Genomic DNA, 16,001 nt, shown 5'->3' with positions numbered 1-16,001 from the left:
TCGTGAGGAGCAAAGATAGGGACTTGGTAGAACATTTACTGGATTTTTTGTAAGGGTTTTTGTGAAGTTTAGGGACCCAGTATAGGTACCGTAACTAACTCATATCTATTCGTCCCATTGATATCATTAATTTGATTAATTGTTTGTGGTTTTACGCCGTTTTGGCCATCCTTGACACGGAACACCATTAACGTCCCGTCCGACGGACATTTATTCATTTGAAGAGAGCAATTTAATTATTGAACACATCAGCTGAATAATTAATGCTATCAATAATTCAATTAATCCGCACAAAAATTCTGGACTGAATATCATTAATTATTAGAAAAGAATTTAAATGAATTGTTGCGCCGATCAAATGAATATAGATGATAGAGATATCTTCAATTATTTGAGTGTATGTTAATTAATTTGGTGCTCCATAAATGTCATAAGCATGCTAATGTTTTGCCTCTATATTATATATAAACAATGGCTAGGATTTTCTAAGACGGAGTAAGTGGTGAGAATGGCTAGAATTTCCTATGACGGAGTAAGTGGTAGGAATGGCTAGGATTTCTTAAGGCGGAGTAAGTGGTGGGAATGACTAGAATTTCCTAGGACGGAGTAAGTGGTAGGAATGGCTAGGATTTCTTAAGGCGGAGTAAGTGATAGGAATGACTAGAATTTCCTAAAACGGAGTAAGTGGTAGGAATGATTAGAATATCCTAAAACGGAGTAAGTGGTAGGAATGACTAGAATTTCCTAGGGCAGAGTAAGTGGTGGGAATGGCTAGCATTTCTAGTGTCTGTAAATATAAAAGTCTCAGTCCAAAAGCAATGAACATCTTACAGGTGATTGAAATTTTGACTTAAGTCTGAGTTTGTTACATGATCTTGGGACCAGGTCTGTTGCGGACACGACAAGATAAGGAGGATGAAGGAGCAGGAGTGTTATGAGAAGACGGATGGGAAAGGCCTTGAATGGAACTAGGGGAGAGTGGAAAGGAGAAGAGGAGATTTGAACGGAAAGCGGAGCTCGCGGGAGAGAGAAAAAGAAAGTGAAAGAGTCAAACTGGTGTCAATGACAATGTAAAAAGGGCTGCAACATTGAGAACGTGTTATCAAATGCATTAAGCAAAACTTTCTTTTAAATTTCCTTTTATTGAATACAAAACAGGTACACTTTATAAAACACTGCAGAGTAGACTTTATATAAAACAATTATAACAAACACATTGCTTAAATATTTACAAGCTATCATACAGTCATCGACGAGACAAATTATTAGCACCGGGCACAAGCATTTTTTTTTACAAATCACATACCATAACAAGTTTTTCACATTTTCATTTTTCCCACTGCGCATGCACTGCAAAATAATTCATCAACTGTAAAATAATTTGTTGACGGTTTAAATTAAATTTTATCTTCCCATTTTCTACATCCTTTGAGACCATAAACATTACAGACACTTGGGATTGTTTAGATCCACAGCGTCATATGCGTTTTATACTCTGACAGCCGTATACAACCATGATGACAGGAAGTGACGTATAATTATACACAATACGTCATGAACTTGTTCTCAACGCAACGGAAACATCTACACCAATCGGTTTTCTTATGATTGCTGAGGAAGCATATTTACAGCTATCCATTGTCCATGTACATATTCTCTCTCTCTCTCTCTCTCTCTCTCTCTCTCTCTCTCTCTCTCTCTCTCTCTCTCTCTCGTTTTGTTTTCATTCTGAACATTTACTTTGTTTTTATTTTCATGTAATGACGAATACGAATACCCAGAGCAGGACGGACAGTGTCTTTGTTGGTACTCTAGTGATGACACCTATAAAATAGAAATTACAACTGTTACAAAACAGATCTTTTTATACATCAAAATTAATCATTTTCTGATTTGCAATTGGAGATAAGCGTAATTATGAATGGGCGTAGATCTATCTTCAAGATTTATTTTATGTATTAAACAGTTCATTCATATGGTACAGAATTAACGCTTTTCCTATCAAATATCAATAGTATGGATGGTCAGCGGTATACGTCTCCGACACCCCTCCCCTTATTTTTCTCTTTCCTTTTCCCTCCCTTCGCCCTCCTCCGGCCCATTTTCTCGCACCCACTTTCCTCAGGACTGTCCCCATTTTACCCCTCCCTTAATTTTCTTCTCTCTTTCCTTCAACAGTGATCTGTGCCTTTCTGACATTCCATACCTACTTGTTGCGGTAGCTCAGTGGTAAAGCGCAATTCTCTCACCAGAGGGCGCGCTACGCAAGCTTCACTTTCAACTCTGTTATCCTCTGATAAATAGTGCGGCTAACCACATGATCTCGCACGGACAAAATGGCGTCTTTGACTCCAACAGAAAGACACGTTTCTGTTCTTTGTGTAATGTCAGATTGTCATCATTATAATCTCGCTAGTTTTTCTAATGTAGAGTCCATAGTTACGAAATGAAAGTGAAATTTATACATTTGACAAGACAAAATAGTTCCATGAATATGGAGGTTGCACTAACGTAATACAGCGTTTCGATACCTACCAATGTGTTTTTAACTCATAAATTTATGTTTTATTTATGAAAATGATGCAGATTTATTTTTTTTCAAAGACGCTCTGTTTTACAAAATTCTTGTAAATCAGATGATAACAGAGGTGTTGTGGAGCGTAGCGTAACGCCCTCTGGTGAGAGATTGGTAAAGCGCTCGTGTCGCAACCGGAAGACCAGGGTTCGAATCTCGATCCCGACGCCGCGTCAAACCTAGGACATTCAGCATAGGTACTACTCAAGGTAGTGACAGTTCCTTCCCCAAGTGCATGGCATTAGAAGTGAAAGTCACAGATCTTTCGGAAATAAAATGAAGGTCCCGTATCACGATCGGCATCGGCACAATAAAGATCTCCGATTGATTGATTGTATAAAGTTTAACGTCCCTCTCGAGAATCTTTCACTCATGTGGAGACGTCACCATTGCAGGTGAAGGGCTGAAAATTTAGGCCTATGCTCGGAGCTTATGACCATTGAGCAGGGAGCGATCTTTATTGTGCCACACCTGCTGTGACAAAGGGCTTCGGTTTTTACGGTCTCATCCTAAGGACTGCCCCATTAGTCACCTCTTACCACAAGCAAGCCCCATTAGTCGCCTCTTACCACAAGCAATGGTACTGAGGACCTATTCTAACCAGGATCCCCACAGGAATAAAGACCTCTGAGACTCAGAGTTATGGTCGTAAGCGCCTCACATAAGTCAACATTTGTAGCTCTTCTCTTAAGTTGATGACGTATCTTACATAAGTGAAAAATTAACGAATGGGACGTTAAAAAACCCATACATCTCTTATCAGAGTGATCGTTCTTTGCTATCATTGAAGTACCAACTAAAACTCTAAACTACGCTAATATTGCAGTTGCTTGTACCAATACCTTGATTTCTGACGTATCTACATTTCAATTCGTCACTTCCGTCATGACAATGGACAGTTTTGTCACACCTCTGAGCAGATGGCACACACTGTCGTCCGCTTTTACACATGAAGTCCTCCTTTGTACAGTCCAGAAGATTAAAAGTGGGAGGAATGGCTAAAAAAACAAACAAAAAACCACCAAAAAAAACCCAAGGATTTATCCATAGCGTCTATAATTTCTTGGAACCACGTTTGAATATTAATACAGTCAGTTGGTAAATGACGAAAATTTAACCAGGGAATACTACAGATCAGCATTACACAGACATTTTGAATTAGTTTTTAACAGCAGATAATCGTTTGTTCCCTTCAAAGATAACATTCTCAAAATTACACTTTTACAATGAAAAAATGATGCAAATCATCTCTTTCAATTCGTAATTCCAATTGAATTTGACATTGACACCTAAAAGTTTATCTACTTTTTTAATGATATAAAAGGGACATGTACACGATTTGAGCTGAAAATTTTCAAATCTAATTATTTGAATTTTAATGTTTAGAATGCTTAACTAAGGTATTACTAATGATCAGCAAAAATCTGAATGTCAGTAGTCAAGGTACATGGGAGATACAGAGCCGGGTCACAAGTCCTTGTTATGTAAACAAGGTTCGTGGCATGTTTTTGTGGCAAGCGGTAAATGTAGTACGGCCGAAACCCGAAAGTCCCGGATAACGATTTTTGCATGATTTCTCTCTTAATAGTAGATAGAATGGCACCAAACACTTTGCGATGACTGTTTGTGACCTATTAAACAAGAATCGTATAACTATTTCTAGGATTTCCATAAAGAAGGTACTGCACCAGAATTTTCAGATACCAAAAAGCGGTAGATCTAGTACGTTTTATAAATGCCGAAACCTGAACACGGTCCCCAATCATGCGATCTACCGAAAGTCCGCGTTTTAGCATTATAGACAATATTGAATCAGACTGAGTTCTAGATCTCTAAGGTGACTTGAATAAATCGTACTTGCATATATGGTGCATTTATAATCACAAATGTGTAGTACACGCACTTTTTTGCAATATTTCAATCCACTTTGATATACACTATAGATAGTGTCCTTCTTTTTAAACTTCGTTTGTTGAAGAATATTCGTTATAGAATTAATTGAAAATTTTTATAATTCAATTATCATTTTGATGGTGCATACGAAGTGTAATTTAAAGTAGTCCTATGCAATTTATCGAAGAGAAACGACAATTTTTAACATTATCATTTCATCATCAAGATGATTAAAGACTGTTTTATCATAATTCCTTTTTAATCAAAATGACAAAATATTGAAAAAGCACACTTTTTGTGTTACATTATTTACTTTATGGAATATAGTTTTTTACTTTCGGAGTTTAGATTTTTATTCAAAATTACATGACTCTTGCATGGGTGAATGGGGATTCTTTGCGTGACCAGAGCTGGGCAATGTAATCAATGATTAATTCGAATCATTACTAATTACCGACAGACATCCTCAACTATCTTTTACATGTAGTGTACGCTGTTTAGGTACGAATTTACCAAACTAGGGAGACCTACTTATTCCGATTAAAACAACATCACGATTACAAAATACAGCAGTTTTTATTATTCTATGTTGTGAAAATAATGATAGAAACATAAAATCTAGTCTTAATCAATGTTTTTTGCATGAATGGGATTACTTAAAACCCAGTATTTACAAAGGGGCTGTGAAAATCGGTCAGTGTCTTCGACCGTGTTTGGGTTCCGAAATTTATAAAACGTACTAGATTTACCGCTATTTGGCAGGTGAATACTCTGGTTTGGTACGTTTGTAGAAGAATTCTATGAAAAAGTTTATATCTTTTATGTACCTAGGTTACAAACAGTAAACTCTGCAAATTTTGTGTTATTAAATACAGCATTAAGAGAGACACCTCGAAAAAATCGCTATCCGGACTTTCGGCCGTACTACATTTACCGCTTACCTGTTTTTGTTTACATAGGTTAAATAAACTAGTAAACTTTTCGTATAAAGCAGATTTGTTTTCAATTTATAAGTAAATTCTTAACACAATTATATATTTTCTGGTGTTTGACACATCTTATTTTGTTTTAAACACGCTATTTTCTATTAAACAGTCTAATGTATATAAAAACATAACAAAGAATTGCGAGTGCTGTATCTCACTTATAACTCAACAACTGATATTCAAATGGTTGACCATTAGAAATATGTTAATTAAGCATTGTAAACAATAAAAATGGAAAAATTGAAAATTTTCAGCTCAAATAGTGTCCATGCCCCTTTAAACTTTCGAATCTTTGAGGGTGCAGTTTCAGTCATTTGATCGTCTCTCCATTGTTCAAAACTGTGGATACCTTTCAGGACGCCTTGTTAGTTCTCGTAAATTGCGATATCATACGATTATTGATAATTCTGAGGTTAATATCCTCCAACTACCTGTGAAATACAATATTCACACAGCCCAGAGGGCGAGATGAATAGAGAGATACAATATTCACAGAGCCCCAGGGAGAAATGTATAGAAAAGTACAATATTCACACAGCCCCTAGGGCAAGATATACGATGTATATAGAGAAGTGCAATATTAACACATCCCCGAGGGCAAGACATACGATGTATATAGAGAAGTGCAATATTAACACAGCCCCGAGGGCAAGATATACGATGTATATAGAGAAGTGCAATATTAACACATCCCCGAGGGCAAGATATACGATGTATATAGAGAAGTGCAATATTAACACAGCCCCGAGGGCAAGATATACGATGTATATAGAGAAGTGCAATATTAACACAGCCCCGAGGGCAAGATATACGATGTATATAGAGAAGTGCAATATTAACACAGCCCCGAGGGCAAGATATACGATGTATATAGAGAAGTGCAATATTAACACAGCCCCGAGGGCAAGACATACGATGTATATAGAGAAGTGCAATATTAACACAGCCCCGAGGGCAAGATATACGATGTATATAGAGAAGTGCAATATTAACACAGCCCCGAGGGAGATATTGATAGAGCAGCAAAAACCATGGTGTTGACCTAAGAAATGTCAATCATTTGATTGCAATAATTCAAAACGTCGAAACAGGCTACTAGAGTTAACGAATCCATCTGGTTGGCCGTCTTTGTTTACAGCTAGAGTGTAAGACCTCATGGAAACCGGCTTCTATAGCTATACTTTACCAAACGATATTTGGTCGATCTTTTTTACATGTACAGCTATACAGTACAAGGTCTAGTCGAAAATGATTATAGTAACGAGAGTTTTCATCATACGACAAAAATCTAAATAACCAATTGTATCAATTTGGTAATTCCCAATTTATTTTCGGTTCGATGTAGGAAAAATCAAATGTTACATGTATATTCACCTCAAAGGCACGTGGGGTGACCACGATAGTCTAATTTTTCTAGTTTGTTGAATTTTAGCCAATCAGAAAGCCTGCAATTATTCAATCCTATAATGAATCTTATCATTTTGCATATAAAACACTTATTTCATTGTTAGCGGTCCTTCAATACTTACTAGGACAGGGCATGACTTCACAAGTCTTACTCTCGTTAGCTAGTCCCGAGCAGGGTGCCCCGCCATTGGCGGGTTTGGGATTGACACAATAGCGATACCTCTCCTGCCGGCCAGGTCCACAAATCGAGGAACACCAATACCATCCAGACCACGTGGTCCAGTTACCATTCACTGAAATGTACAAAATTAGTTGAAACAGACCAACCACGGCCAGGACAGGTCTGGAAAACAAACAAAGGTTTACTAGTCTTACCGGGACATGATTTAGGGATGTAACAACCCATATTGTCTTGTGTGGTCTTGTTCGACCTTCGCCCGTCCTTCTCTACCCAATAAGCCTCCCTGAATACCGCACCGTAACCACACGTGACTGAACATGACGTCCAGCTAGACCATCCACTCCATCCGGGCACTTTACTCTCCTGGGCAACTACTGCAAAAGTAATACAAAATACCAAGTATTCGTTAGAAAGTAATGATCAGTTTACAAATTAGAATAACTGGTGTTTCCCATTGTCGAAGTACTACATCTGCATCATATGAGAGGTGCATCAACAGAAATGAGATAAGCTGCTCACTGGGCAGAGTATCGGATTTGTAGTCACAGGATTATAGGATATTGATACATAGGATTATAGGATATTGATACATAGGATTATAGGATATTGATACACGGGATTATAGGATATTGATACACAGGATTATAGGATATTGATACATATGATTATAGGATATTGATACATAGGATTATAGGATATTGATACACAGGATTATAGGATATTGATACATAGGATTATAAGATATTGATACATAGGGTTATAGGATATTGATACATAGGATTATAGGATATTGATACACAGGATTATAGGATATTGATACATAAGATAATAGGATATTGATACATAGGATTATAGGATATTGATACACAGGATTATAGGATATTGATACATAGAATTATAGGATATTGATACATAGGATTATAGGATATTGATACACAGGATTATAGGATATTGATACATAGGATTATAGGATATTGATACATAGGATTATAGGATATTGATACATAGGGTTATAGGATATTGATACATAAGATAATAGGATATTGATACATAGGGTTATAGGATATTGATACATAGGATTATAGGATATTGATACATAGGGTTATAGGATATTGATACATAAGATAATAGGATATTGATACATAAGATTATAGGATATTGATACATAAGATTATAGGATATTGATACATAGGGTTATAGGATATTGATACATAGGATTATGGGATATTGATACACAGGGTTATGGGATATTGATACACAGTGTTATGGGAGATGCATTATGGGGGAATGTCTGATATTAATTGATACACAGGATTATGGGATACATTGTATGGAAATGTCTGAAATTGGTACACAGGATGATGACTTTATGGGGAAATGTTGGAATAATGGGATATACTTTATGGGGAAATGTCTGATATTAATATATGGAATTATGGGATACACTTTATGGGGAAATGTCTGATATTGATACACATAATTATGGGATACACTTTATGGGGAAATGTCTGATATTGATACACGGAATTATGGGATACGCTTTATAGGGAAATGTCTGATATTAATAGATAGATAGACGCACGACGGAAATTTTTTGTCGTCTGAACATTGTGGATGAATCGATACTAGTAGTGTAGATAGTTTCTTTATCGGGTGACAATCGGGTTCGCGTCTGATCGTTGTTTTCCCCTAGCCTCGGGACAGACATTTTCCAATCAGTCTGATCAGCTGTGTTCCATTCCCAGCCATTATTCCCTGATCACGTAGCACCTTCCCGAGCTGACAGGTATCGCGATGGGTTTTTTCCCACCCCAGGTTTATGTTTTGATTGTTACGATAATCTTACCGTGGATAACTGCACGGTATTGAATTCAATTATATTGGGAGTGAGGTGGAGTATAAAGTGCGTACGGCCCGCTACGCAAAACCAACAAAAAATAAAAGGCCCATGGGCCACATCGCTCACCTGAGTCACCTTGGCTCATATTCAAAGATATTTCGTATATATTAGCATGTAATACTTTGATCCCTATTGTGGCCTTAACTTACCCCCCCCGGGGGGGGGGGGGGGGCATGATTTTTGCAAAAATTTAATCTGCACTATGACAGGAAGCTTTCATGTACATATAAACTTTTCTGGCCCCGTGATTTTTCAGAAGATTTTTAATGATTTTCCCTATATATTTGTATGTAAAATTCTGATCCCCTACTGTGATTTTAACAGACTTGAATCTGCACTATGTCGGGAAGTTTTCATGTAAATTTCAGCTCTTCTGGTCCAGTGGTTCATGAGAAGATTTTTAAATGACCCCACCCTATTTTTTGCATTTTTGTGACTATCTCCCCTTTGAGGGAGCATGGCCCTTCATTTGAACAAACTTGAAAGCCCTTCACCCAATGATGCTTTTGACCAAGTTCGGTTACAATTGGCCCAGTGGTTCTGGAGAAGAAGTCGAAAATGTAAAAAGTTTACAGACGGACAGACGACGGACAACAGGCGATCAGAAAAACTCACTTGAGCTTTCAGCTCAGGTGAGCTAAAAAAAAAAATTAAAACAAGTTATACAGTAAGTCTTAATGGGGATATGATATTCAGATGAAAATCTTCGATTTTCGTTTTTAAAAAGTATTCATATAATTATAAATATATATAATCGAAGTGAGAAAGTTTCTAAATTTTTCTTGAAATGACAGTTTACATACACATGTATAGGTGGTATTGTTTGCTAACTCGATCAATCAATCAATTTGTATTCTTGTTATTAATCAGTACAGCACTGAAGAACTGAGACTAGAATACATATAATCATGTATACTAGTAGCCTACGTGAACAAGTTAACGAAGGTAACATAACGGCCATCGTCCGATACCCACGGCTGACCTCGTCTTCTACTTATCATGATGAGAAGACGAGATCAGCCGAACGGCGACATTCACCCAAAACTACATGTAATCCACAAGCGCTCGACGTTTTAAAATATCACTGTCCTCCTAAACAAACTATTCGCTATGAATAGTTTGTTTATAGGAAGACATTTTTATGATAGGATGCCTGTGATGTAATCATAATGTTATATTTATAGTTCAGTATTCCCAGAACAATATATGAATCAAAATCATATCACCTAAACTTAAGAATTAGAATAACAAAAACTTTTCTGGATGATCAAAATCTAAAGATGTTGAAATTCTTAACAGTTTATCTAAATTCAGTAAATTTCAAATTCGATGTTAACTCGATGTGCTGTTCACAGTGTGTAGCCTCTCCTGAGGATTGAACCCGGGACCTCTGGCACGACAGCCCAGTGCTTTATCGATCGAGCTCAAGGGTTAGACCACTAGCCAACGAGACAACTATTAAACACTACCATATTGTCCCCCTCTACTGTGAAATAGAGAGACATTCCCACGTGCACTCTCCCGGTGTGTCAGCTCACTCTCACGGTAAGAGAGTACTCGGGGCCCCATGTTGGGCGCTAGTGTAACAGAGACTATGTTGCCTCTTCTGGGGTTTGAACCTGGGCCTGCAGGGGCGGATCTAGAAAATTTTCAAAGGGAAGGGGTTACGACCTCCGCCCATAAAAGGGAGGGGGGGGGGGTGCTTGATGACCCTAAAATAACAAAATATGAATATTTTTGTTAACAATGTTCAACCGAAGGAGGGTGGATGCAACTCCCGTAACCCCCTCTAGATCCGCCACCACTATCTATAGTATGATATTGAAAGTAGATTAGCTTGACAAAACATCGATTTGTACAAGAAAGCCAGAACTATCCAACTATCAACAGCTATTAAAGTACGACCATCGAAGTGGATAGTCCATGCATGTCCTTGAGAAGAGCACCCGTGTCGTGATTGACACACTGTTTTAACTAGTCGAAACCTGTTGTTTATTTCAATTAAGCAAGTTACCATTTAAGGTATGAAGAGCGTCCAGAAATATTATTGAATACAAATGAAGTTATAGATGTTTGAACTTGGCTAGAATTCCCCTATAAAATGATACTCTATAGGTATATAAGCACGTTGAACTAAAACTGTATACTATTCACGGTACAGGTAGCCTTTGTTTTGTACCAATATTGTTTTGTTTTTTGTTTGTCTAGTCACTGTTACACATGTATTTATTATCTTTTCTTCATTTGAACACACTGATCTTTCCGTGTAAGCCCTTGATTGAAAATATTGCCACAGATCAACTGCTAGACTTGCTCAAGTCTCTATGTTTAATAATCATTGCTCTCTTTACTACGTTTTAATAATGCCAAACATAAATTGTATTCTATGTTTGGTGATATTTAAGTATGGTAGAGAGCAGATATTTAGACTTCTGAAACACAGAAAAATTTGAACGAAATGATAAAGTAATAAAAACAACATAGAGACTTGAGCAAGTCTAATCAACTGTATAAGAGAAATAAAAGCCTGGTATGTCAGAGTTAGATATGAAGTCACTTATGTATCCCCCAATACTTATCCATAATAAGTATGCCCCCAGCGTACATGTATCTACACGCATGTATGGTGTGAGATTGTTGATTTTGTGTCTGAGTAGTCTGAAGTTGAATAGAGAGTAAGAGAGAAACTTACCTGCATAAATACAGCTGATTATTACCAAACCAAACACGATGAAACACCTGTGTGCGGTTAAACCTACGTCTGTAGGGGCAGACATTTTTCACTTCTGTAAATAAAGTCATGGAGAAATATCATTATGTACAACCTACACAATGCGACACGTCTCGATAACTGACTAAAGATATTTTGATTTGAAGACCTCTGTTTAATTAATGTTAGATACGCTCTGAACCTAGGCGACATTGTTATATACCTGTATGTCGTAGCACAACGATTTGATTTTTAGATTACCAAAATATGTCCTTCAGTCACTGATCCGAGAAAGGAAAAAAGATTGGGCTGCGTCATACTTAGGGAGAAAACTTGAAAATATCAATAAACATTAAAAATCTGATTTTAATTAGAAATACACTTTAAAAATCACTTTCCTACGGTCGTCGTGTTTTTGGAGACGGGCCATATTTTTCAAGAGTATAATTTTTAAAACTTCCGACAAGTGCTAGATACATCCATTCCCAGTCAAACAATAGTTGGATTGTAAACACATATACATGTATATGGTTTGTGTACATTTATTTGTAGAAATTCTACACCCTGGTCGGCTGACCTCTTGATCCATTATCTAGGTCAGTTTCGGAATGGATTTTAAAGTTTTGACTGTATAACGACAAACGTAGTGTAGATTAAAAAAAATATAACTATTTACCTCAGAATCTTGAAGAAAATGACCAGTCATCTCCATCCATGGTGTATAATTCACAACCCCCCATCGTCACAATGAAATAAACATGACGACCTGTTTCAATGAATGACACATGTACTTAGTATGCCACACACTGTAAAATGTTTTTGATTTTTTTCTCAACAAGAGGCAGTAGCGGAAAACCATTGACGCGTGTGCCTGTGGAATGAGGGGTGGCGGATCTACTAAGGGGGCAACATTCAGGTTTGTGAGTTCGCTTTCTGTTTATTTGAATGATCGGGAATTTGAAAGGTGAAAGCTAGAGTTAAAAAGGTACATTGTGTGTGTTTCACTTGAGACAATGTCCTGTGTGAGAGAATTAATTGAAAGTTTGAAAAAGAGGAGACGAAGTTTGGCAGTGAAGGTTGAATAGTTGTTTACGTACATGTGAATGTATCGTTGTGTAAATAAACTTAATAATAGAACTATATATTATAGTGTCGTTATTATACAATCAGTGTCGTAGCAGAGCCGGGACAAAATGATGGTATGTACAGATATATAGTACTGCATTTCCCACGGAAAGTTATAGCTACATTGACATCTCATTCAGATAAATATCTCATATACATGTATAGATATTTCCCCTGTAACAGGAAACGAGAAAATGCAACGGTCCAGAGCTGGATTCGAACCCGGGCCCCCTTTATAAAATCTCTATTCAGGTGTTCTACCAGCCGAGCTATCTGGTCACCAGCGATCGAATCCGTCTCACCCCCTAAAATATCTTCACCTTGAATAATTCAAATCCAGGATCTTTATCCCCTGGCAGACATTTTCACCTGTCCGTTTCAGGGGGCTGGTCTACGACACCAAATGTTACCGGAAGGGAGAAAATGCAACGGATCGGGCCAGGATTTGAACCCCGGTTCCCTATCCTGAATCTTTAGTCAGGTGCTCTACCATCTAAGCTATATGGCCACCGGCGATTGAACCTGTCTGACCGCCACACCCTCATATAATAGCCCCTCCCCCACCCACCCCTCACATACACACACTCATACATGTATATATAGAAAAAAAGAAAGCTCTCTCTCTCTCTCTCATATATGAAATTATCAAGACATTGTAATTATGTTCTATGTGTGTTGAATTCTTAGATCATTAGGGCTGCTGCATGGTGTGTACATACTGTAATAAATTGTCTACCTTTTCTATAAAGGACTCCATCTTAGAGCCTCCAAGTCAAAGTTATCTCTCCGTGAACTTTTAGCATGCTGGAATACTGCAAGTACCAGTAAATGCACAAGCGCTGATAATTGGTTCATCCCTGAATGACATTTTCTTTGTTGCATGCATATTTGAAAGGTGTATCGTTGGAATATACTCACAGGTTTTCCGAACCGTCTCCCGGTACAATACCCACCGGCCCTCGGAATCTCCCCTACACCATACCTACAGACGAACATCTGGCTATATCGATCGTTCCCACGGGCAATCCGAGCATCTCCTGGGTGTAATAGCAAACAAAGAGCTACATGACTTCATTTCACACGAAGTGGCTGACCTATAGCAGGCCTGATGGGCAAATCCTTATTAAAGAAAATCTCCCGATATCATAACGACAGATCATCTGAACATCCCCCAGATATCATACTACAGGTCATCTGAACATCTCGCGATATTAAAACCACAGGTAATCTGAACATCTCGCGATATCATACCCACATGTCAACTGAACATCTCCAAATATCATACTACAGGTCATCTGAACATCTCGCGATATTAAAACCACAGATCAACTGAACATCTCGGGATATCATATCACAGGTCATCTGAACATCTCCAGATATCATACTACAGGTCAACAGAAGATATCACTATATCATACTCACAGGTCAACTGAACATCTCTAGATATCATACTACAGGTCATCTGAACATCTCGCTATATCATTCCACGTCATCTGAAATCTCACGATATTAAAACCACAGGTCATCTGAAATCACACGATATTATAACGACAGGGCATCTGAACATCTCCAGATATCATACTACAGGTCATGTGAACATCTCGCGATATCATACCCACAGGTCAAATGAACATCTCCAGATATCATACTACAGGTCATGTGAACATCTCGCGATATCATACCCAAAGATCATCTGAACATCTCGCGATATATTACCCACAGGTCATCTGAACATCTCGCGATATATTACCCACAGGTCATCTGAACATCTCGCGATATATTACCCACAGGTCATCTGAACATCTCGCGATATATTACCCACAGGTCATGTGAACATCTCGCGATATCATTACCACAAGTCATCTGAACATCTCCCAGGTGAAATAATAACTAGAGCTATATGACTTCATCTCACACAAAGTGGCTGATATACGACAGGAGCAAGTCCTTGTTAAAGAACACTCATATAACGGCCATTCTGCGTGTTAGCTGCAGAACTGTAGCTCTCTGAAAAATACTGTTCTGTCACAATATTTTTTTTAGAGAGTTACAGTTTTGCAGCTATCTGCGTGAACAATAACGACAAACAAGAAAGCGTCTACCAAAACTGTGAAATTAATTTTCTCTTGGGCTAGGAATTCTGGTGGTAAGATGGGGTTTTATGTCTACTTAATAAAAATGCATTACTGTATTTATTATCTATCAAAAGTTAAACTAGCCCCTGTTCTAGTGTTGAGGCCATACGACAGGGTCTTCTAGTAAGAAAAAACCCATCGAACTTTAGAAAATCAGCCCGATCGGAATTATAAACAAGAGGCCCATGGGCCACATCGCTCACCTGGATCACCTTGGCCCTTCCGTTGTTCAGCTGTTGTAATTTGAAAGATTCTTTTTTCAATCTTTATTCCGATGAAACATTTTGACCCCATATTGTGACCCCAACCTAGCCGTAAAGAATCACATCATAAATGATTGAATTATTGTATCTTGTTTAACATTTCTCTCGAGAATTTTTCACTCATATGGAGAGTAAATGAAAATGAATTCATATGATAAAGAGTTGCCTGAGCACCAATATGACTAACATCATCTTGCTGTTCTGGATAAACCCAAGTTCACAAGGTCATAAATTATGGTATGATATGAAAGACCTTGCTATAAGAAATCTGCATGCAAAACATGAAAGTTCTATTTTAAATATTCCATGAGATATTGAATAGGTAAGCTTTTTATCAAAAGTAGGTCAAACTTCCAGGTCAAGGCCACGAGGTCATACACCAAAACATAATAAGGTCTTACCACAAAGAATTAATGAACAAAATATCAAAGCCCTACCTTAAATAGTTAAGGAAATACTGAATTTGTCAGGGTTTTTTTTTTTAAAGTATGTCAAACTCCAAGGTCAAAAGATCAAACACCATTGTGTCACAAAGTCTTGTCATAAAGAATCTATTCTCAGAATATGAAAGCCCTGTCTTAAATATTTCCGAATATACGTAATTGGTTGTAATTTCTTAAAAGTAGGTCAAACTCAAAGTGCAAGGTCGTAAAGTCTAAGGACATGATATGAAATGAAATCTCTTGTGTAAGATATTTATATACAAGATATGAAAAATCTACCTGAAATATATACATATTGTATAGCTATTCATAAGTAGGCCAAACTTCCAGGTCAAGGTCACAAGATCACACATCATTACATCACATTAAAGGTCTTACCGTAA

General features: G+C 37.5%; 1 protein-coding gene across 2 annotated transcripts; it reads right to left on the bottom strand.

Annotated features, from left to right (window-relative positions):
• Window positions 1-1,122: 1,122 nt before the first annotated feature.
• On the bottom strand, window positions 1,123-14,353 carry LOC125658303 (A disintegrin and metalloproteinase with thrombospondin motifs adt-1-like). Of its 2 annotated transcripts, XM_056149006.1 has the most exons (8): window positions 13,696-13,809; window positions 13,514-13,589; window positions 12,329-12,418; window positions 11,635-11,728; window positions 7,237-7,416; window positions 6,984-7,154; window positions 3,418-3,573; window positions 1,123-1,824 (listed from the first exon to the last, which is right to left on the bottom strand). In XM_056149006.1, the coding sequence occupies exons 4-8, from the start codon at window positions 11,717-11,719 to the stop codon at window positions 1,754-1,756; spliced, it is 663 nt and encodes a 220-aa protein (XP_056004981.1). In that variant the 5' UTR covers window positions 11,720-11,728; window positions 12,329-12,418; window positions 13,514-13,589; window positions 13,696-13,809; the 3' UTR covers window positions 1,123-1,753. The 2 variants fall into 2 exon arrangements, with proteins under 2 accessions (XP_056004981.1, XP_056004980.1); XM_056149005.1 differs by lacking the exon at window positions 13,514-13,589 and having other exon boundaries at window positions 13,696-14,353.
• Window positions 14,354-16,001: the final 1,648 nt, after the last annotated feature.

Source organism: Ostrea edulis, chromosome 9, assembly GCF_947568905.1.
Source record: "Ostrea edulis chromosome 9, xbOstEdul1.1, whole genome shotgun sequence".
NCBI lineage: Eukaryota > Metazoa > Mollusca > Bivalvia > Ostreida > Ostreidae > Ostrea > Ostrea edulis.
The sequence above is the reverse complement of the archived record's forward strand: the minus strand, read 5'-3'. Positions and strand labels throughout refer to the sequence as shown.